Source organism: Balaenoptera musculus, chromosome 13 (genome assembly GCF_009873245.2).
Source record: "Balaenoptera musculus isolate JJ_BM4_2016_0621 chromosome 13, mBalMus1.pri.v3, whole genome shotgun sequence".
Taxonomy (NCBI): domain Eukaryota; kingdom Metazoa; phylum Chordata; class Mammalia; order Artiodactyla; family Balaenopteridae; genus Balaenoptera; species Balaenoptera musculus.
In genome coordinates this window covers 6,044,976-6,067,244 of record NC_045797.1, presented here as the reverse complement: position 1 = coordinate 6,067,244, position 22,269 = coordinate 6,044,976, and the positions used below count along the sequence as shown (strand labels likewise).

The 22,269-nt window shown below is 40.9% G+C and overlaps 1 protein-coding gene across 1 annotated transcript in view; it reads right to left on the bottom strand.

The window, feature by feature from the left end:
* TBC1D8 (TBC1 domain family member 8) overlaps positions 1 to 22,269 on the bottom strand; it is a 134,389-nt gene that overhangs the window by 56,643 nt on the left and 55,477 nt on the right. The window contains 1 exon segment of the mRNA XM_036872412.1: positions 222 to 340. Coding sequence (XP_036728307.1) covers positions 222 to 340 — 119 coding nt within the window.

Sequence of the window (22,269 nt, the reverse complement as noted above, 5' to 3'; positions counted from 1 at the left end):
TAATTTCGGGGTGACTTTTGTCAGACGACTCTGCAAAATTTGACTGCTGACAAGGTTCAAACTCATTTTGCTTCAGGTATAAGCCAAGAAGTTCAATTATAGTGGAGAACACTGTCAAAGGAAAAGAATATGATTGAAAATGCTGTAGTGTCTAGAATGTTCTAAGGACGTGATAAGAAAGACGGGGAAACGGGGAGAAACATCGCAGGGCAGGGACCTACCTTCACCTTCCCTTTGACAAAACTGGCTATGTCATCTTTATTATCGAAGACGGACAAGGTGTGGAGGAGGTTTTGCTCTAGCCAATCCCAGTGCTGGTTTATTTCCTCCAACGTGGCACCTGGGTTAGAACAGAAAAAGACACAGAGATTAAGAGACAAAAGCAATTCTTAGAATATGAACTCACTTTCCAAATACGAGTCCTGCATTTATGTTATTAAAACATTCCGGTTTCTCACATCCCAGTTTGCTGGCTGAAAAGGCAGAGGTAACCTCCTCTGGGGCCCTGGTCCCAGTCACCACAGCATTGGGGTTTGGGAACACCCATCCCTCTGCCACATAGATGGGCCAGCCAACCAGCCGAGTCATCCCCGGGACCTCTCTGTGGGCGTCCTGCCAGCCTCACTAACAGGTGGAATTCTGATCACCTCCACTCAAGTGACAGAAACATCTGTAATTATACAGCCATTCCAGGGGAAACAAGCCCCAGGGTGACCAACTCTGAACATTCTCACAGAATTTCCCCCGTAAGAATGAGGGTCCCTCAAAAGGGACCTCAGCCCAAGTTCACAGAGAGAAGACCTCTTGAGATGGCTCTGCCAGTGGCCCGAGGGCGTTGCCACTAGGACATTTCCAGGTTTATCAATCTGTACTTCATATCTTTTATTAAAAAAATCCCTTAAAACAGTTATAAAAAGAGGTTTTATTGTACATGTTAAAACAAAACCACAGAAACATTAAATAGTACCTAGTAAGTTAATTTCTTTCAAAGGCAACTAAAAACACAATCAACCTATTAGTGAAGCATTAAGCAACATTGTTACCAAAAAGCTTAGACATCTTAGTTGTCATTATTTCCTCCTAGTCCTCCCCACTGGACATGGGCACACTGTGCCAGCTCCAAATGGTGTGGTAGAGGTTTGATCAAGTCCATGACTTGAAGCAAGCACGGTCTTGCACAAGAAGAGGCATGTGTACATCAGGTATATCTAGTGTGGAAATAGGTGAATGCCCGGCTAGGAGGGCTGGGTTTCCCAAATGGGAAGCCAAAGATACTCTAACCTCAAAGGGCTGGTGGACAAGCAACAGTGCAGAATAATCTAGCCAACATGAGAGGCATAACGACCAACAGAGTCACGTACCACTTACACAGAAGCCAGACATGCATTATGCTACCTCTGAGCTTTCTCTCTCTCTGTTACCTGCAGCATTCCTCTCCCCAGAGTGTGAACATATGTGAGGACCTTATAAATACCCCACACATAGAAATGCCAGAGAACTCACCTTGGACCTGTGGATTTGGGGTGAGAATGGAGAACATCTGTACTAGGACTATTGTTCTGATGGGCACTTTGGGAAGGAGTAAAAAGAAGAATCTAAGAGAACTCTCATTTTTCCTCATAAGGAAAAATGAGAGTTTAAAACAATGGTATTTATTTCCCTGTATTCTCCAATTTTTAGGCATGGCATTGCCAAAGCAATGTCCTTTGGTCATCACTAGAGCAGACTTCTCGTCCTTCTGATAAGGGCACTAATCCCATCAGGGGGGCCCCACCCTCATGACCTCATCTGAACCTAATCACCTCCCAAAGGTCCCACCTCCAAATACCACCACACTGGGGGGTGAGGGCTTCAACATTTGAATTTGGAGAGTGGAGGGGGACACCATTCAGTCCATAACAACCAGTGACCCTACCCAGCTCTCCATAAGTCCTACCTCCCCTGTCTTGCTCTTTTGGGATCATAAACCCAAGAAGCAACCCACTTGGGGTAAGTGGCCACGAACTCTATCTACTTCCCATCCACCTAGGAGGCCCCTGCAGTCTCAGGAAGCCCCTGGCCCTTCAGGCTCCCTACCCCTCTTATGGGAGGGAGAGATCATTTTGAAACAACGGCCTCACACCACAAGTTTCCAGGCTCCACAGCAGGACTCCCTTGAAGCTTCCAAACAATGTCCCCCTGAACTGAGGACCCACACCGTCTGCTCCTCACATTCAGCACTGACGTGGCTGAGGTGGGTATCTAATTTACCTGCCTCTGGCTTAATTCTCCTTGCCCATTCAGTGTCCTCGGGTGGCAGCTACGTAAGTGTCAGTCACCAGGACACCCCCTAAATCTCGTTGGTCAGCAATGGTTTTTTCTTTTTGCGGGGTGGGTGGAGGGACAGCACATCACACGATTCATCTCAGGAGAGAGTCTTAGGGCCACTGAAGCCAATAAAGTTGCACAGGCTCCTTGGGGTGGGCAGCTCTCTGCTCTTCTCTGGCACTTTAAGGTTTCTTCTCTCTAGATCTTTTTTTTTTTTAATTTAACTTTTATTTTATATTGGAGTATAGTTGATTTACAATGTTGTGTTAGTTTCAGGTGTACAGCAAAGGGATTCAGTTATACATATACCTATATCCATTCTTTTTCAGATTCTTTTCTCATACAGGTTATACAGAGTATTTAGTGGAGTTCCCTGTGCTGTATAGTAGGTCCTTGTTGATTATCTATTTTATATATAGTAGTGTGTATATGTTAATCCCAAACTCCTAATTTATCCCTCCCCCCTCCATAGATTGTTATCCTTTATTATGCATCATAATAAAACCAACTGGTCAGAATTTTTTTTTTTTAAAAAGGGCAAGGAATACATGGAAAAAAGAATATCTATATCGGCCTTCAATCTTTTGCCATATGTTTTCATATACTTCCTAATTTACGAAAAAAAAAAAAAAGACTTGGAGGACTGAGGAGGAACAGAGAGGGGACAGGACTCACTCTGTGACCTTTCTGTCCCAGGTGTGGCCTCAATGATGTGAAATGAAGGCTGAGTGAGGAAAGGGGGCCTCAGTTACATCTCCAAGGTCACTCGTATCAAGTAAAAGGCAAACCAGGGTGTGAGCTCATTCTCTATGACCCTGAAGTGCCCTGGGGTCCTCCTATAGAAGCTGCATTTCAATTTTCAAGTAACATTTACATAATCCAGTCCAGTAGTTCAGTCCAGTAGTTCCTAGGGCTTGACACTAAAAAAGCTACTTTGTGCTTGCACGTAGAGCATGCACTCTCCCCACCATCGCATTTTCCTGAGGGCATCTTCCTGGATGACATGAGACAGCTTTTCATTGATGCTGTTCCTAAGCTCATAGGGCCCACAGTTAGCTGTGAAACCACGTGTGTCTTCTCCACCTGCTAACTACAGACGCTGTGAATAAAATTCCAACCGAGCCCCACCACAGTATATCATGTGGAATTAAGACCTGAGGTCACATCATCCAAAAACTTGACTTTTATCCTTTAAGAAATTCTTCTACCTCCTGGGGAGGAGCTTAAAATAGGGGAAAACCATTCTAGAACAAAAGTAAGCTCACACCTTGAGAGAGAAGATCAACACACGTGTAAAATCGATCACCGAGCTGCAGTTAGAGGAGGTTGTAATGAAACCCATCACCCTGTCCTGAATCTGACACGGCTGTGTGCCTCTCCCAGCAAAGACAATCACCGTGATTGAACTTTCCCACTCGACTGTCTTCTACTTCCTACGAAAGTTGCCAAATGGCAGGGAAATTTTCCGAACTATAATTTCCTCTGCAGGGAAGTCTTATGATGGGCTTCAAAAATACCGTAAATCAGTGCAAGCCGACTGCACACTGATGACTCAAAGGACTAGAAAGGAAAGTCACGTAACATATATCACGCATTGAAGCTCTGAACCCACGTGGCAGCCATGTTTCTCAGCTACATGAAGTAGCCCACCAGAAAACAGCTGTTTTTTAAAAAATGAAATATTTAGAAAATACATGCCACTTTATAAGGGCAATGACTGACTTATGAAATATTTGTTAGAGTTATGCACACACTCATAAATATATTTCTATCTGTGGGTCACGGTCAAAATGTTTGAAAGCCACCACATTACAGACATATAAGTGGTGAAAAATGTAAAGAGGAGAAAATAAGAAAGTGAGAATTTGTCATCCATTGAAGGGACAGAATGATAAAAAGGCTACACACTGACTCAACACTATAGCAATATTCCCACTGCTTCTGCTGTGGGCGTTCCAAAGCCAAGATGGAGGAGAACGGTTATGGCCTGAATTGGGTCCCCCCAAATTCATATAATGAAGCCCTAACCCCCGACGTGACCATATTTGAAGATTCGGGCCTCTAAGGAAGTAACTAAGGTTAAATTAGGTCATAGGGGCGGGGATCATTATAAGGACTGGTGTCCCTGTAAGAAGAGGAAGAAACACCAGGGATGCACCACGTGAGGACCCAGCAAGAGGGCAGCCGTCTGCACACCAAGGAGAGAGGCCTCAGGAGAAACCAACCCTGCTGGCACCTTGATCTTAGACTTCCAGACTCCAGAACTATGAGAAAATAAACGTCTGTTGTTTAAGCCATCTAGTCTGCTGTATTTTGTTAAGGCAGCCCTAGCAGGTTAATACAGCTTTCTAAAACCAAAATGTATAGGCTTATTGTGGATTGTAACAGAAGTCCAATCAGCAAAATTACATTGATACTTTGTTTCATTAAGCCCCTAATTTTTGCTGAAAAAGACTTCTCTCTTTTCTAAGAAAATTCAAGTTCAGTGGATCTTACACATTACCCACACAAGAAGTCAAAAATCAAATTTGTAAATGGCAATGCAAAACTAAAATACAGTATTAGAAACAACAGTTATGACCACAAAACAAACCACACTGATGGATTTATAAATAACCTACTTGATGGTCTAAGAAAAAGAACTGTCAGAGGTGCAGGCATAGGACATTTTCTGAAGTCAGGCATTTTGTTAGGTATGTTGTACACTTAACCTTGTTTACCTTCATGAAAAGCATCACAGGATAGGTATTGTTATTTCCATCTCCTAGGTGAGAAATCTAAAGTGCAGACAAGAGCCAACCTTGAGGCCTGTTCTTCTGGCTCTTTCTGTAACGCACGGTGGAGAGTGGCACCTGGGGAGTAGGGTTGGGTGGGGGGCAGCTCCCAACAGCTGAGTCACTTTGAAACTCACACACAGTATTTATTATCTTAGGTTTGCACCAGAGGTATTTTCAGGAAATAAAACAAGCATCTCATTGTCTATACTTACAGCTTCTGCATGAAAACAGTCATACATAACTCGATCCCAGCTTCAGTTTTAAAAAGCCACTGTTTCTCTCTGCATAGTAAATATCCAATTGAATTAAGTATCTTCTCCAGCTACCTAGATCCTACTTTACAATGACATGGGCATTGCATGTGCATCTTTCAGATCTGTTCCTTTGCAATAGTCAACATTTCTCTACTGTCCAAACACTAAAGGCTTCTGTCTAAATGCCTGGACTAAAAGCCACACAGACCACAAAGGACTAATTAAAAGTTTAACAGTCAAGGCAGTATCATTCCTAAATTCCACTCAACACTCATCCTACACAGAGAAACACTGAGGCAAAGAATCTAGTAAAAATTACAAATGACAGGGGAAAGGATTGGACCAAAGCTTTAATTTTCAGAAATCTCGCATTCTTCAAGTGGATACTCTAACATCTAATCTATATTGTCTGAAGCAGTATCTTTACAGGAACATGTAAAAGTTCAATATCAACATCACATCATCATGCTTTTTTTTTTTAAACCTGTGTATACTTCTCACTATATAGTTTAAGAAAATAAGTTCTAAACCTTTCTTTTTACATAATTTATTTATCCTTTTTTGCCTTCAAATTAGAATGAGTCCCTAAAATTATTTGCAATAAGTGAAAAACAAACTCAACTTCCTTGACAGTGAAAGTAAAATAGATTTTTAATTTATAACTGAAATAGTCATTAAAATGTCCTTGTACTAGTGCCATTAGAAACACTTCTCAGAAATAGAAGCAGGGATGGTAGCAGAGATGTAGGAAATTTTGACCTATGTAAACAAAAGAAAAATCAATCAATAGAAACAGAACCAGATATGACACAGATAAAAAGACAAAGACATACAACAGCTGTTATAAACATACTCCATGTGTTCAAAAAGTGGAGGAAAGCAAGAGGATGGTGAGGAACTAAATGGAAGACATAAAAAAAATTCCAAATCAAATTTTAGGGATGAAAAACAGTGTCTGAAATCAAAAATATACTGATACGATTAAAAGTAAATGGGACATTGCAGAGAAAAGGACACTTGATAGTGATAAAAACTCTGAAATGAAAAACAGAAGAAACAGGATGAACAAAAAAGAAGGGACAAAGCATCAGTGAACTGTGGTACAATAACAAGCAGCCTGAAATCTGTGTAACTGAGGTCCCAGGAAAAGGGGGGTAGGGCAACCAGAGAACAGAAAAAAAAAAATTTTAAGTATATGTGCTACCAAAGCGAGAACAGAAAAATTTTTTTGAAGAAATAATGGTTGAAATTGCTTTCAAGTTTGATGAACACCATAAACCCACAGATTCAAGATTCTCAACGAACACCAAGTGGAAAAACCTTTAAAGAAAATTACAGAAAATCACATCATAAGCAAACTAGTGAAAACCAGTGATAAAGAAAGAAAAAAAACACAATATTTACAGTGGAACAAAGATAAGAATGATAGTAGACTTCCTATCAGAAACGATGCAAGCCAGAAGACATGGAAAAACAGCTTTAAAATACTGAAAGAAAATTAATTTACAAGTAATTGAAGAAAACATGAGTGGATTCCTGAGTAACTCAGGAATGAGAAAACCTTCCAACCATAACTGAAAATCACAAAGTATAAAAGAAAGGCGTGTTAAATCCTACTACATGACAAACTGGGGAAAGATTTGGTAATTTCACACCTCAAATAAAGGGCTAAAATTCCTAATATACAGACAGCACCTAAAAATTGAGGAGAAAAAAGAAGCACCCAATAAAAAAGTAGGCAAATGATAGGAATAAAGAGTTTCTGAAGATGGCCCTTAAACATGAAAGATGTTCAACTTCCTCACAACAAAAGGAATGCAAATTAAAACTATGGAAATACACCATGTCTTACCTATCAGGTTGGCAAAAATCCAAAAATTTGACAATAGATCTGATGACAAGTCTGGGAAAACAGGCATTTTCATCCATTGCTGATTGGAATTTTAAAAAATAATACAACGCCAATGGAGAGAAGGGAATTTAAAAATATCTAATTAACCCTTTGATGCAACAATCCCACTTCTAGGAATCTACCAGGTTATTCACTGGGGCATTTGTGTCATGGCAAAATCTGAAAACAACAGAAATACCCATCAGTAGAGAATAGGTTAAATAAACTATGGTACTTCTGGGCAATGAAAGAATAAAAACAAAAGAGCGGGAGAAAGAAAAAAAGGAGGAGGAAGAATATCTCTCCTCTCTGATATGGAAATGATTTCCAGGATATGCTGATACGTAAAAAAGGCAAGGCATAGAGCAGAATATATGTGACCTTTGTGAAAAAGAAAGTGGGCGTGGGGGGGGAAGGATGGCTTCTCTACAAATATTTTGTTTTTATAGATTTTATAAATTTGATTAATCATGAAAGTGTTTTGTATTTTTTGAGTCAAATAAGGGAAAAAATATCCTTAAAAATTAACTTTATTAGGTTATTAAAATAATTACCAACATAATTACAAAGAGAAAATAACTGTTTTAAACAGTATTTTGACTATACCTCCATAGTTAAATATATTCTAAGGCCAAATAGAGCTGCAAAAACTTTACTCTCTTTCACTACTCATTCTTTTTTTACATCATTTTTTTAAAATCTTTTGGCTGCACCATGCATCATGTGGGATCTTAGTTCCCCAACCAGGGATCAAACCCAAGCCCCCCTGCATTGGAAGCACAGAGTCTTAACCACTGGACTGCCAGGGACGTCCACTACTCTTACTCTTAATAGCCGTACTGATATTATTTAGAGACAATATGTTTGTGTGCGTGTACAATAGAGAAGAATTATGTGAATATTGTTAGAAACCAAGATTTTCAGTGAATAAGAGGAGATAAACAAATATAATATCAAAGTTAAATTATAACTATGTAGTTTTACAGCTGAATTAGAAAGCTAAGTATGAACGCATGATTTATTTTTCTTTTTCATACCTCTTTTTTCTTTTCTTTCACATACTTCTTAGCTCATACCTATTTGAAGAGCCTTAGAGGCAGTGACAACCCAGTAACAATGAGCAACCCCACACCCCAGACTGTGGTCCCTAAATACCATCACCTACCCAAAGGAACCAGGGCTACTTGGAGGAATGGCTGATTCCAGACAAAGGCAGGAAGTGTACAAGATGAGCACTTAACATCTTATTGGCAGAGAGCAAGGAATCACTCAAAGATGAATGAAAGTGAGACAAAGTCACAGAAGGCACAGGAAGGGGTTCTTGAAGGCAGAAGGTGGTACGATCTGAGTATCAAAAAGGACAGCAATTAACTGAAACACAGTGAACGTATAAAAACCCCGGGCTTAGAGTGTTCATTGTACAATCCTTTTCAACTTCTCTGCATGTTTGGAAAATTTCATAATAAAGTGTTGGGAGTGGGGAACAGGGACTTTGAAATGATACTGAAAAGGGAGGGAGGAAGGAAAAGAGAAAAGAAAACTAAAACAAGACCAAAAATAACTCACTTGTCACCACTGCAGACAACCAGGGCACCAACGACTTACACAAACCACAGGCAACTAAAGGGCAAAAGCGAGCATTCTCTCCCTCCCTTTCCTAAATGTTCTCAGGGTGACCAGATAGCCTTAGGTGATAAGGTAAGGTTCTTTACAGACAAGCTCAAGCTGACAGCTGTGAAAGTACTGATCAAATTAGAAAATCACCACTTTGCAGTATATAGAGAAAAATTATTCAGGCAATATCAAAATGGGTAAAACCATTAGATGAAAGGTTGACAGGGGGAGAATGCAATGGAAGCTGTCACCTGAGCTTATCAACTAATCTAAGCATCACTAAGAGTCAGACACCAGAGGATACATGCCCCCCAGGCAGGATATAGGACAACCACCTGTTCAGTATTCTTCTTTACAAACCTGGATTCAACTGAACCTTTGTAATTACTGTCCAGTTTTCAGGAAATATGAGGAACCAAGTAATGGGTGAGGTGATACCTTGAGGAAGGAAACACACAAGTGTACCAGTGGGACATTCTGCATAAAAACTGACCCGGTTTCTTCACCAAGTCAATGACTTGGGGGAAAACAGTAGGGTGGGAGTGGAGGGATGGAGACTTTCTTGACTAAAAAAGACACAAGCCACACACAATCAAATGAGTGCTGTGTTTCTGGCTGAACACGGATGAGAACAACCAGATCCATGACGGATCTTGAAGCAGCCAGAAGCCCATGTCTGCACCAAGTGCAAGTGACGGCAAGGAGTCCGGTTACCTCTAGCAGTTTAATGATGCTACTGCAGTGACAAAGAATGGCCCTGGATTCAGAGATGTTCACTAAAATATGTAGGGTTGAAATATCATAATTTCTAGGATTTGCTTTAAAATACATTAGTGGGGGAAAAAAGACTCAGAGAGTAAGAGATAAAGCAAGGTGGGCAAAACCTTGATCCTAACGTACCTGCTTAAGGACCCAGGAGGATTTCATGACACCGTCCTCACTACTTTGAGGTATGTTTGAAAATCTTCACAGTGAAAATTTTTTTTAAATGTTCTTAACGGAAAAGGCATGGCAGAATACTTAAATAGACATTTCTCCAAAGAAGACATACAGATGGCCAACAGGCACATGAAAAGATGCTCACCATTGCTAACTATTAGAGAAATGGAAATGAAAACTACAACGAGGTACCACCTCACACTGGTCAGAATGGACATCATCAAAATGTCTACAAATAATAATGCTGGAGAGAGTGTGGAAAAAAGGGAACCATCCTACATTGTTGGTGGAAATGTAAATTGGTGCAGCCACTATGGAAAACAGTACGGAGGTTCCTTAAAAAAACTAAAGGTAGGACTTCTCGGGTGGCGCGGTGGTAAAGAATCCGCCTGCCAAGGCAGGGGACACGGGTTCGAGCCCTGGTCTGGGAAGATCCCACATGCCACGGAGCAACTAAGCCCGTGCGCCACAACTACTGAGCCTGCGCTCTAGAGCCCGCGAGCCACAACTACTGAGCCCACGTGCCACAACTACTGAAGCCCACGGACTTAGAGCCCGTGCTCCACAACAAAGAGAAGCCACCACAATGACAAGCCTGCGCGCCGCAACTAGAGAAAGCCCACACGCAGCAACAAAGACCCAATGCAGCCAAAAGTAAAAATAAATAAATAAATAAATTTATTAAAACAAAAAACAAAAAACTAAAGATAGAGCTACCATACAATCCAGCAATCCCACTCCTGGGCATATATCCAGAGAAAACCATAATCCAAAAAGATACATGCACCCCTATGTTCATTGCAGCACTATTTACAACAGCCAAGACATGGAAACAATCTCAGCATCCATCAACAGATGAATGGATAAAGAAGATGTGGTGTATATACACAGTGGAATACTACTAAGCCATAAAAAAGAATGAAATGATGCCATTTGCAGCAACATGGGTGGACCTAGAGATTATCATTCTAAGTGAAGTAAGTCAGAGAAAGACAAATATCATATGTTAACACTTATATGTGGAATCTAAAAAAATGATATAAATGAACTTATTTACAAAACAGACTCACAGACATTGAAAACAAACTTACAGTTACCAAAAGGGGAAGAGGGGGGATAAATTAGGAATTTGGGATTAGTAGATACACACTACTATGTATAAAACAGATAACCAACAAGGACCTACTGTATAGCACAGGGAACTATATTCAATATCTTGTAATAACCTATAATGGAAAAGAATCTGAAAAAGAATATATATATATATGTATTAACTGAATTACTCTGCTGTACACCTGAATTCCTGTAAATCAACTATACTTCAATTTTTTAAAAAGGCATAAACTTGGATAATTAACCTCCACCTATGTGAACATGTTGTAAAGTCAGAAGTGAAAGCAGGATAAAAACATGGAACAGAGAATTTCACACTCCCTGAATTTCCTTCTTATTTTTTAAATGCAGATCACTCCCCAGCCCAGGGCCACTCGGGCATGCAAGGTTCTAGCAGATGTCAGAGAAGTGAGGGACGGCGACAGCTTCAGTCATGGAAGTCAGAGTGATCTGAGGATGAGGACACACCCAGACCCACAAGTCCAGCAGGGAAGGAGGGCTCTGGACACCACGTGAGTCAGGACGCTTTCACTCTGACACTCTGCCTTCATCCACTGACCGCTAAGGAGTCAATTAGTAAAAAGTCACTGTGTCCTGAAACCCAGCTGCGTCAGTCACTCTCCCATCTTCTAAAATGGAAGGGACGGAACGGGATGTTTGCTAAGATCCCCTCCAGATGGTTTCTTTTGTCAAAGAAGCCATGCTCTGTGCAGAAGTGAGGCAACCCGTAAGATACTAGAGAAAAGTCTGATTCCCAGCTTTCAAACTTTATGTTTTTGTTTAGGTCATATTTATTCTGAAGCATGTCAAATAAAAAAACGAATCGGGATTTGTAAGGTAAGGAGAGACTTTATGCAAAAGGATTATTACAAGAGGGAGGAAAGGGGCAATATTTTTCCTCCCAGTTTTATTGAGATATAACTGACATAAAGCACTGTATAAACTTAAGGTGCACAGCAATAATGATTTGACTGACATACTTCATGAAATGATGATCACAATGAGTTTAGCGAACATCTTTCATCGCAGACACAAAATTAAAGAAATAGAAAAAAAAATTTTTTTCCTTTTAATGAGAACTCAGGATTTACTGTCTTAAAAACTTTCATCTATTTATATATTTTTGTATACATTTCATATATTATCATATATGATGATAATATATTTCATATATATTTCATATATAACATACAGCAATGTTAATTATATTTATCACGTTGTACATGACATCCCTAGTACTTATTTATCTTATAACTGGAAGTTTGTACTTTTTGACCCACTTCATCCAATTCCCTCTCCTCTCCATCTCCCCCCACCTTCGATAACCACAAATCTGGTCTCTTTTTCTATGAGTTTGTTTTTGAAGTACAACTGACCTACAACACTGTTAGTTCCTGTCACACAACATAGTGATCTGCTATTTCTATATGTTTCAGAAAAGGGATTACTGCAACAGAGAGAACTCAGACCATGGGGTCTTCAACAATCTCCCCAGTTTAAAAGCATTTTACAAAAATGAATTTTGACCTTCCAATTCACTAAGTCTGAAAGTTAGACTCAGCACTTGCCTGCTTTTTAAGTAACTATAAGCACCATCGCTGGTGCAAGAACACCTTCAGTGAGTTTAATTATTTGAGCATAAGCAAAATTACTTTACTGAAAACAGTAAGAGCCTGGTGATGGAAACATCCTAATAGAAAAGAAACGCCAACCGCGGTCCCCCTCCGTAACTTCCAAGTGTAAATCCACGTGGAAAATGCCAGCCAGTGTTGTTCTGAGGAATCCCAAGCAACCAAAAACAAGTGTGACCACTCATACTGAGTGACCTTAGGAAGTGCTCACAAAAACGTTCTAACTTTCCTCCTGCAGGGCTGCCTTCCAGACTTTCCCTGAAGTGCACAGCAAGTTCTGTTCTTGAAAAAGGATCTGGCTGGCACTTCCTTTGCTGCCCTGGCACAAAGGTCACCAAGACACTAATCTGATCCACCCTGGAACATTTCCTCCCGTAATAAAACTCTCTCTCCAAAGACAAAGCAAACAGTGATGCAGAAAACAAGAAACTAAAACACCAGCCACGGTCAAGGGCAGAGATAAGGGAGGACACAGCAGAAAGAACAGTCTGACAGAACGTTCTGTAAGAACCCACACCTGGGCCACCAGGGAGGTCCCCCTGACGCAAGATGTGTCCCTGGCAAGTCATGAGGAACCTGTACGTTGCTTCTTCCCTCTCCAGGGCCAATAATTACTTACACGTTGCTGAGAGGCTCAGACGAGGAAAGTACAGGAAAGGGAGGGATTTTTTAAACTGGAAAGCATAACTCCTGTGATTCTCACTTTTTAAAAAACATACCCCACATGTTGTTAGCAAAACTATCACAGCTTCCTTCAACGACCCTTGAAATTTCAAAATCATGATTTTTCATTTTCCAAATCTAAAATATTAACGAAGTTTTATTTGAACTACACACACACCTGCTCCCAAGATGCAGATGTGCTTCTGCCCATCCAGGCTGTATCTCCCCTGGTCTGCAGGAGATCCACACTCCGCCGCCGGGGAGGGCTGTCACGGCATCATCACTCTCACCTGCCACCATTTGGCTCCTTTTGTTTTTCCGTTTTCCTGCTCTCCCTCATTTCACTCAAGACCAGACACAGACCTTGCTAGGAACACTAAAACCTTGCATGACACTGTCATAAACAGTCACAAACTAGCCGGGCACTCTGGAGTCCAAACGCAGACCATGAGGACATGAGCATTATTAAAAGGCCACCTGGATAAAGATTTTATGAGCTTGGGCTTCGCTGGTGGCGCAGTGGTTAAGAATCCGCCTGCCAAGGCAGGGGACACAGGTTTTGAGCCCTGGTCCGGGAAGATCCCAATGCTGCGGAGCAACTAAGCCCGTGCGCCACAACTACTGAGCCTGTGCTATAGAGCCCGCGCGCCACAACTACTGAAGCCCGCGTGCCTAGAGCCCGTGCTCCGCAACAAGAGAAGCCAGCGCAATGAGAAGCCCGCGCACCGCAACGAAGAGTATCCCGCGCTCACTGCAACCAGAGAAAGGCCGCGTGAAGCAATGAAGACCCAACGCAGCCAAAAATAAATAAATCAATTTATTTTTAAAAAAATATATATATATATGCTTCTTTAAAAAAAAAAAAAAAAAAGACTTTTTGAGCTTCTCCTGAAGCTTCTGCTCTTGGCCATGTTCTTCGCAGGACACCACCCTGGTTGCCTCTAAGCATGGCCAGTCCTCTGTCTGTAACCAGAAAAGACAGCCCACCCCCCATCTCAATGAACTGACATGAAAAGGACTCAAATTACTGCATGATCAATTCAACTCCTGCAATAGTCCAGGCAGATAATCCAGAGTCTTGCCTGGGTATTTCCTGCTTCCTAAAAGCAGGCAAAGAAGAAACAACTATCTCACTGTTTGGGGCCACGGTCAAGAATCAAACGTATGTGTGGATAACACAGCAATAGCTCTGAGAATCCCCTACCAACAGGAACACGAAATAACACATGAGTAACTCGCAGCATGGCACGGTCTGGACTCGACCGCAGGACAAAGCACGGCTGAGGCCACCAGACACACAGAAACGCGACACTGTCCTGTTCCTCCAGGGCCCCAAAGAGCTCTCCGCAGCCTAGGCGTCAACTCAGTCAAAGGCCGACCCCCCTGCAGGCTGGAGCCCCGCCCCTGCTCTCCTCTCCCTGCTCTTTCCCCCTCCCCTCCTGTCCCTGACTAGGGGCTGACTCCCAGGAGTCTCCTTTCCTGGTTCTACACACCGTGCGCTTGGTTTCTACTCATGCACCAATCACTGCATAGCTGATTTCAAAAAGAAAGCAGACACACATTATTCAGCCTTAAAAGGAAAGAAATTCTGGACACACGCCATGACATGGATGAACCTTTTTTTTTTTTGAACTTTTTAATCATTTGCATATTATTTCCTAATTTGTCTCCAGCTTCTGACATGGATGAACCTTGAGGACATTATGCTAAGTGAAATAAGCCAGCCACAAGAGGACAAACGCTGCAAGATTCCACTTACAGGAGGCTCTTAAGGTCATCAAAGTCAGGGAGACAGGAAGCAGAGGGCGTTTTTCAGGGTCTGGGGGAGGGAGGAATGGGGAGTTAAGTGTTTTAACGGTACAGAGTTTCCATTTGTGAAGGTGAAAATTCTAGAGATGGATGGTGGTGATGGTAGCACAACAGTGTGAATGTGCTTAATGCCTCTGAACTGTACACTTAAAAATGGTTAAGCTGGCCTATTCACAATAGCCAAGACACAGAAGCAACCTAAGTGTCCATCGACAGATGAATGGATAAAGAAAGATGTGGTATATTTATACAATGGAAGATTACTCAACCATAAAAAAAATTGCAATAGTGCCATTTGCAGCAACATGATGGACCTAGAGATTATCATACTAAGTGAGGTAAGCCAGAGAAAGACAAATATCATATAGTGCTTGTATGTGGAATCTAAAAAATGATAAAAATGAACTTATTTACAAAACAGAAGCAGACTCACAAACACAGAGAACAGACTTGTGGTTGCCAAGGGCGAGGAGGGTAGAGGAGTGATGGATCAGGAGTTGGGATTAGCAGATAAAACACAAGGTTCTACTGTATAACACAGGGACTTACATTCAATATCCTATAATAAACCGTAATGGAAAAGAAAAAGAAAAAAGAAAAGAAAAAGTAGTTAAGCTGGTCAATCTTATATTTCACCACAATAAAAAGAATTTTATTTTTTTAAAGAAAGCAAGTAAGACCCCCGGTTTTGCAAGTTCTTCTACCATTCAGAGGTCCTGGTGGCTGGTTACAGAGCTCAGACTCAGACCCTGCATAGCCCTGGGCTATCCCGGGCCCTGGCTTCTCAGAAAGGGCCCCGTGAAGTCTTATCTGTGCTTACACGCACCACCTTCCTTCCCCTTCTTACAAACAGGAGTCTTGACTGCTGAGCCCTTGACCTTCTCTTGCATACTTTACCCCTCATTCACCCACCACTATTTACTGAGCTGACCACACTCCAGGCTCTGCCCTGGGCAGTGGAGGGTCAGTAGTGAGCACGACTCTGAGAAAACTCTGATTTTCATGAGGCAGGCAAGCATTCAAATAAAAGGGAAACCTTCAAACGGCTTCCTCTGTTCTGGCCCTTGAGTCCTTCAGTACTCAGCTCTACTAATGTTTCCCTTTTATAAAACCTTGGGATTCCTTTGGTCCATGTAAGTTAACAAAATACTAGTAATAGCAACTTCTCTCTCCTTCCCACCACAGCACCCACAGATCTCTGCTGCCAAATAATAATCATGTTCACCCACGAAATTAATCTCCCCAGCTCTTCCACCTCTGCTTAAAAAGAAACAGAAAAAAGTTATCGTGGAAATTCTCCCCATACTGCCGTGTGAGCAGCCAGAGACAAGTGAAAATATAAATTCATTCCCGTGGGCCCCCTTCCTGTTCCTACCACGTCCTGGTGCCGCCAGGCCTTCTACAGCTCCTGTTTGTGCTTTATCTGAGACGCGAAACCATGGGCAGGGAGCCTTTCTCAATGCTCCAAGACACAATAAAATATTAAATGTGGTGAGTCAATATCACTGTGCAAGATGCCCAAGTGACTCCCAGAAGAGGCTAAGTACCTAAATCAATACCACAAGCCTGAGACACAAATCCCCTTCCCATCCTCTCTTCCCTAACCCAAGAAAAGAGGCACTGGAACGAACAAGTGCCTACTCGGACCGTCTGTGGGCAAGAGGACAGAGGAAAATGAAGCATCTGCAGACCTGCCATGGGTCAGGTCCAAGGGCAAGCACCTACTCAAGTGGAACCAAAGGAAGCAGATCTTTTTAATTTATTTTCTAAGTGGAGTCTAGTTGACTTACAATGTTGTGCTAATTTCAAGTATACAGCAAAGTGATCCAGTTATACATATATGTATGTATCTATTCTTTCAGATTCTTTTCCCTTATAGGTTATTACAAGATACTGAATATAGTTTCCCTGTGCTTTACAGTAGGTCCTTGTTGATTATCTATTTTATATATAGTAGTGTGTATATGTTATCCCAACTCCCAATTTATCCCACCCAACACCCCCTTTCCCCTTTGGTAACCATAAGTTTGTTTTCTATGTCTGTGAGTCTATTTGTATTTTGTAAATAAGTTCATTTGTATCATTTTTTTAGATTCCACATGTAAGCGATATCATATATTTGTCTTTGTCTGGCTTACTGCATTTAGTATGATAATCTCTAGGTCCATCCATGTTGCTGCAAGTGGCTTTATTTCATTCTTTTTATGGTTCAACGAAGCAGATCTTGGTTCAACAGAAAGAATGGTCCAGGAGTTAAATCTGCTGAGAACAACTACACTGCTGGGGGTAGTGGGGATTCAGTGTAAGCTGCTGCAGCCTTTACGGCAGGCAGTTGGGCAATATACATATCAATGGTCTTATAAATGTACATCCATTGGATGCAACAATTCCTTATTACAGGCACACCCCAGAGATACCGTGGGCTGGGTTCAGACTGCTGCAATAAAGCAGATATCACAATAAAGTGAGTCCAACGAATTTTTTGATCTTCTGGGGCCTATAAAAGTTATGTTTACATTATCCTATTGTCTGTTAAGTGCGCAATAGCACTATGTCTAAATAAACAATGGATATTGGTTCAAGATGGCAGAGTAGGACATGTGCTCACTCCCTCTTGCAAGAGCACCGTAATCACAACTAACTGCTGAACAATTATCAACAGGAAGACACTGGAACTCACCAAAAAAGATATGCCACATCCAAAGACAAAGGAGAAGCCGCAGTGAGATGGTAGGAGAGGCGCAATCACAATAAAACAAATCCCATAACCGCTAGGTGGGTGACTCACAAACTGGAGAACAATTATACCACATTAGTCCACCCACTGGAGTGAAGGTTCTGAGCCTCATGTCAGGCTTCCCAACCCGGGGGTCTGGCAATGGGAGGAGGAATTCCCAGAGAATCAGACTTTGAAGGCTAGTGGGATTTGACTGCAGGACTTCGACAGGACTGGGCGAAACAGAGACTCCACTCTTGGGAGGGCACACACAAAGTAGTGTGCGCATCGGGACCCAGGGGAAGAAGCAGTGACCCCCAGGGGAGACTGAACCAGACCTACCTGCTAGTGTAGGAGGGTCTCCTGCAGAGGCAGGGGGGCAGCTGTGGCTCACTGCGGGGACAAGGACACTGGCAGCAGAAGTTCTGGGAAGTACTCCTTTTATGTGAGCCCTCCCAGAGTCGCCATTAGCCCCACCAAAGAGTCTGTAGGCTCCAGTGCTAAGTCACCTCAGGCCAAACAACCAACAGGGAGGGAACTCAGCCCCACCCACCAGCAGACAAGCCTATTAAAGTTTTACTGAACTCTGCCCACCAGAGCAACACCCAGCTCTACCCACCACCAGTCCCTCCCATCAGGAAGCTTCCACAAGCCTCTTACATAGCCTCATCCACCAGAGGACAGACAGCAGAAGCAAGAAGAACTACAATCCTGCAGCTTGTGGAAGGAAAACCACATTCACAGAAAGATAGACAAAATGAAAAGGCAGAGGACTATGTACCAGATGAAGGAACAAGATAAAACACCAGAAAAACAACTAAATGAACTAGAGATAGGCAACCTTCCAGAAAAAGAATTCAGAATAATGATAGTGAAGATGATCCAGGACCTCAGAAAAAGAATGGAGGCAAAGATCGAGAAGACGCAAGAAATGTTTAACAAAGACCTAGAAGAATTAAAGAACAAACAGAGATGAACAATACAATAACTGAGATGAAAAATACACTAGAAGGAATCAATAGCAGAATAACTGAGGCAGAAGAATGGATAAGTGACCTGGAAGACAGAATGGTGGAAATCACTGCCGTGGAACAAAATAAAGAAAAAAGAAATGAAGACAGCCTAAGAGACCTCTGGGACAACATTAAATACAACAACATTCGCATTACAGGGGTCCCAGAAGGAGAAGACAGAGGGAAAGGACCCGAGAAAATATTTGAAGAGATTATAGTCGAAAACGTCCCTAACATGGGAAAGGAAATAACCACTCAAGTCCAGGAAGTGCAGAGAGTGCCAGGCAGGATAAACCCAAGGAGAAACACGCCAAGACACATAGTAATCAAATTGACAAAAATTAAAGACAAAGAAAAATTATTAAAAGCAACAAGGGAAAAACAACAAATAACATACAAGGGAACTCCCATAAGGTTAACAGCTGATTTCTCAGCAGAAACTCTACAAGCCAGAAGGGAGTGGTACGATATATTTAAAGTGATGAAAGGGAAGAACCTACAACCAAGATGACTCTACCTGGCAAGGACCTCATTCAGATTCAATGGAGAAATCAAAAGCTTTACAGACAAGCAAAAGCTAAGAGAATTCAGCACCACCAAACCAGCTCTACAACAAATGCTAAAGGAACTTCTCTAAGTGGGAAACACAACAGAAGAAAAGGACCTACAAAAACAAACCCAAAACAATTAAGAAAATGGTAATAGGAAGATACATATCGATAATTACCTTAAATGTAAATGGATTAAATGCTCCAACCAAAAGACAAAGGCTCGCTGAATGGATACAAAAACAAGACCCATATATATGCTGTCTACAAGAGACCCACTTCAGACCTAGGGACACATACAGACTGAAAGTGAGGGGATGGAAAAAGATATTCCATGCAAATGGAAATCAAAAGACAGCTGGAGTAGCAATACTCATAGCAGATAAAATAGACTTTAAAATAAAGAATGTTACAAGAGACAAGGAAGGACACTACATAATGATCAAGAGATCAATCCAAGAAAAAGAAAAAACAGTTATAAATATATATGCATCCAACATAGGAACACCTCAATACATAAGGCAAATGCTAACAGCTATAAAAGAGGAAATCGACAGTAACATAATAATAGAAAGGGATTTTAACACCTCACTTACACCAATGGACAGATCAACCAGATAGAAAATTAATAAGGAAACACAAGCTTTAAATGACACAACAGACCAGATAGATTTAATTGATATTTACAGGACATTCCATCCGAAAACAGCAGATTTCTTCTCAAGTGCACATAGAACATTCTCCAGGATAGGTCACATCTTGGGTCACAAATCAAGCCTCAGTAATTTTAAGAAAATTGAAATCATATCAAGCATCTTTCCCAACCACAACGCTATGAGATTAGAAATCAATTACAGGGGAAAAAACGTAAAAAACACAAACACATGGAGGCTAAACAATATGTTACTAAATAACCAAGAGATCGCTGAAGAAATCAAAGAGGAAATCAGAAAATACCTAGAGACAAATGACAAAGAAAATACTACAATCCAAAACCTATGGGATGCAGCAAAAGCAATTCTAAGCAGGAAGCTTATAGCAATACAATCCTACCTCAAGAAACAAGAAAAATCTCAAACAATCTAACCTTAGACCTAAAGGAACTAGAAAAAGAACAACAAACAAAACCCAAAGTTAGTAGAAGGAAAGAAACCATAAAGATCAGAGCAGAAGTAAATGAAATAGAAACAAAGAAACAATAGTAAAGATCAATAAAACTAAAAGCTGGTTCTTTGAGAAGATAAACAAAATTGATAAACCTTTAGCCAGACTCATCAACAAAAAGAGGTAGAGGACTCAGATCAATAAAATTAGAAATGAAAAAGGAGAAGTTACAACAGACACCGCAGAAATACAAAGCATCCTAAGAGACTACTACAAGCAACTCTATGCCAATAAAATGGACAACCTGGAAGAAATGGACAAATTCTTAGAAATGTATCACCTTCCAAGACTGAACCAGGAAGAAAGAGAAAATATGAACAGACCAATCACAAGTAATGAAATTGAAATTGTGATTAAAACTCTTCCAACAAACAAAAGTCCAGGACCAGATGGCTTCACAGGTGAATTCTATCAAACATTTAGAGAAGAGCTAACACCAATCCTTCTCAAACTCTTCCAAAAAACTGCAGAGAAAGGAACACTCCCAAACTCATTCTATGAGGCCACCATCACCCTGATACCAAACCAGACAAAGATACTACAAAAAAAGAAAATTACAGACCAATATCACTGATGAACATAGATGCAAAAATCCTCAACAAAATACTAGCAAACAGAATCCAACAACACATTAAAAGGATCATACACCATGATCAAGTGGGATTTATCCCTGGGATGCAAGGATTCTTTAATATATGCAAATCAATCAATGTGATACACCATATTAACCAACTGAAGGATAAAAACCATATGGTCATCTCAATAGATGCAGAAAAAGCTTTTGACAAAATCAACACCAATTTATGATAAAAACTCTCCAGAAAGTGGGCATAGAGTGAGCCTACCTCAACATAATAAAGGCCATATACGACAAACCCACAGCAAACATCATTATCAATGGTGAAAAACTGAAAGCATTTCCTCTAAGATCAGGAACAAGACAAGGTTGCCCACTCTCACCACTATTATTCAACATAGTTTTGGAAGTGTTAGCCACAGCAATCAGAGAAGAAAAAGAAATAAAAGGAATACAAATTGGAAAAGAAGACGTAAAACTGTCACTGTTTGCAGATGACATGATACTATACATAGATAATCCTAAAGATGCCACCAGAAAACTACTAGAGCTAATCAATGAATTTGGTAAAGTTGCAGGATACAAAATTAACGCACATAAATCTCTTGCATACCTATACACTAACAACAGAAGATCAGAAAGAGAAATTAAGGAAACAATCCCATTCACCACTACAACAAAAAGAATAAAATACCTAGGAATAAACCTACCTAAGGAGGTAAAAGACCTGTACTCAGAAAACTATAAGACAATGATAAAAGAACTCAATGATGACATGAACAGATGGAGAGATATACCATGTTCTTGGATTGGAAGAATCAATACTGTGAAAATGACTATACTACCCAAAGCAATCTACAGATTCAATGCAATCCCTATCAAATTACCAATGGCACTTTTTACAAAACTAGAACAAAAAATCTTAAAATTTGTATGGAGACACAAAAGACCATGAAATAGCCAAAGCAATCTTGAGGGAAAGAAAGGGAGCTGGAGGAATCAGACTCCCTTACTTCAGACTATACTACAAAGCCTACAACAGAAATATAATAGAAATAATACTACAACAGAAATATAGATCAGTGAAACAGGATAGAAAGCCCAGAGATAAACCCACGCACCTACGGTCAACTAATCTACGACAAAGGAGGCAAGGATATACAATGGAGAAAAGACAGTCTCTTCAATAAGTGGTGCTGGGAAAACTGGACAGCTACATGTAAAAGAGTGAAATTAGAACACTCCCTAACACC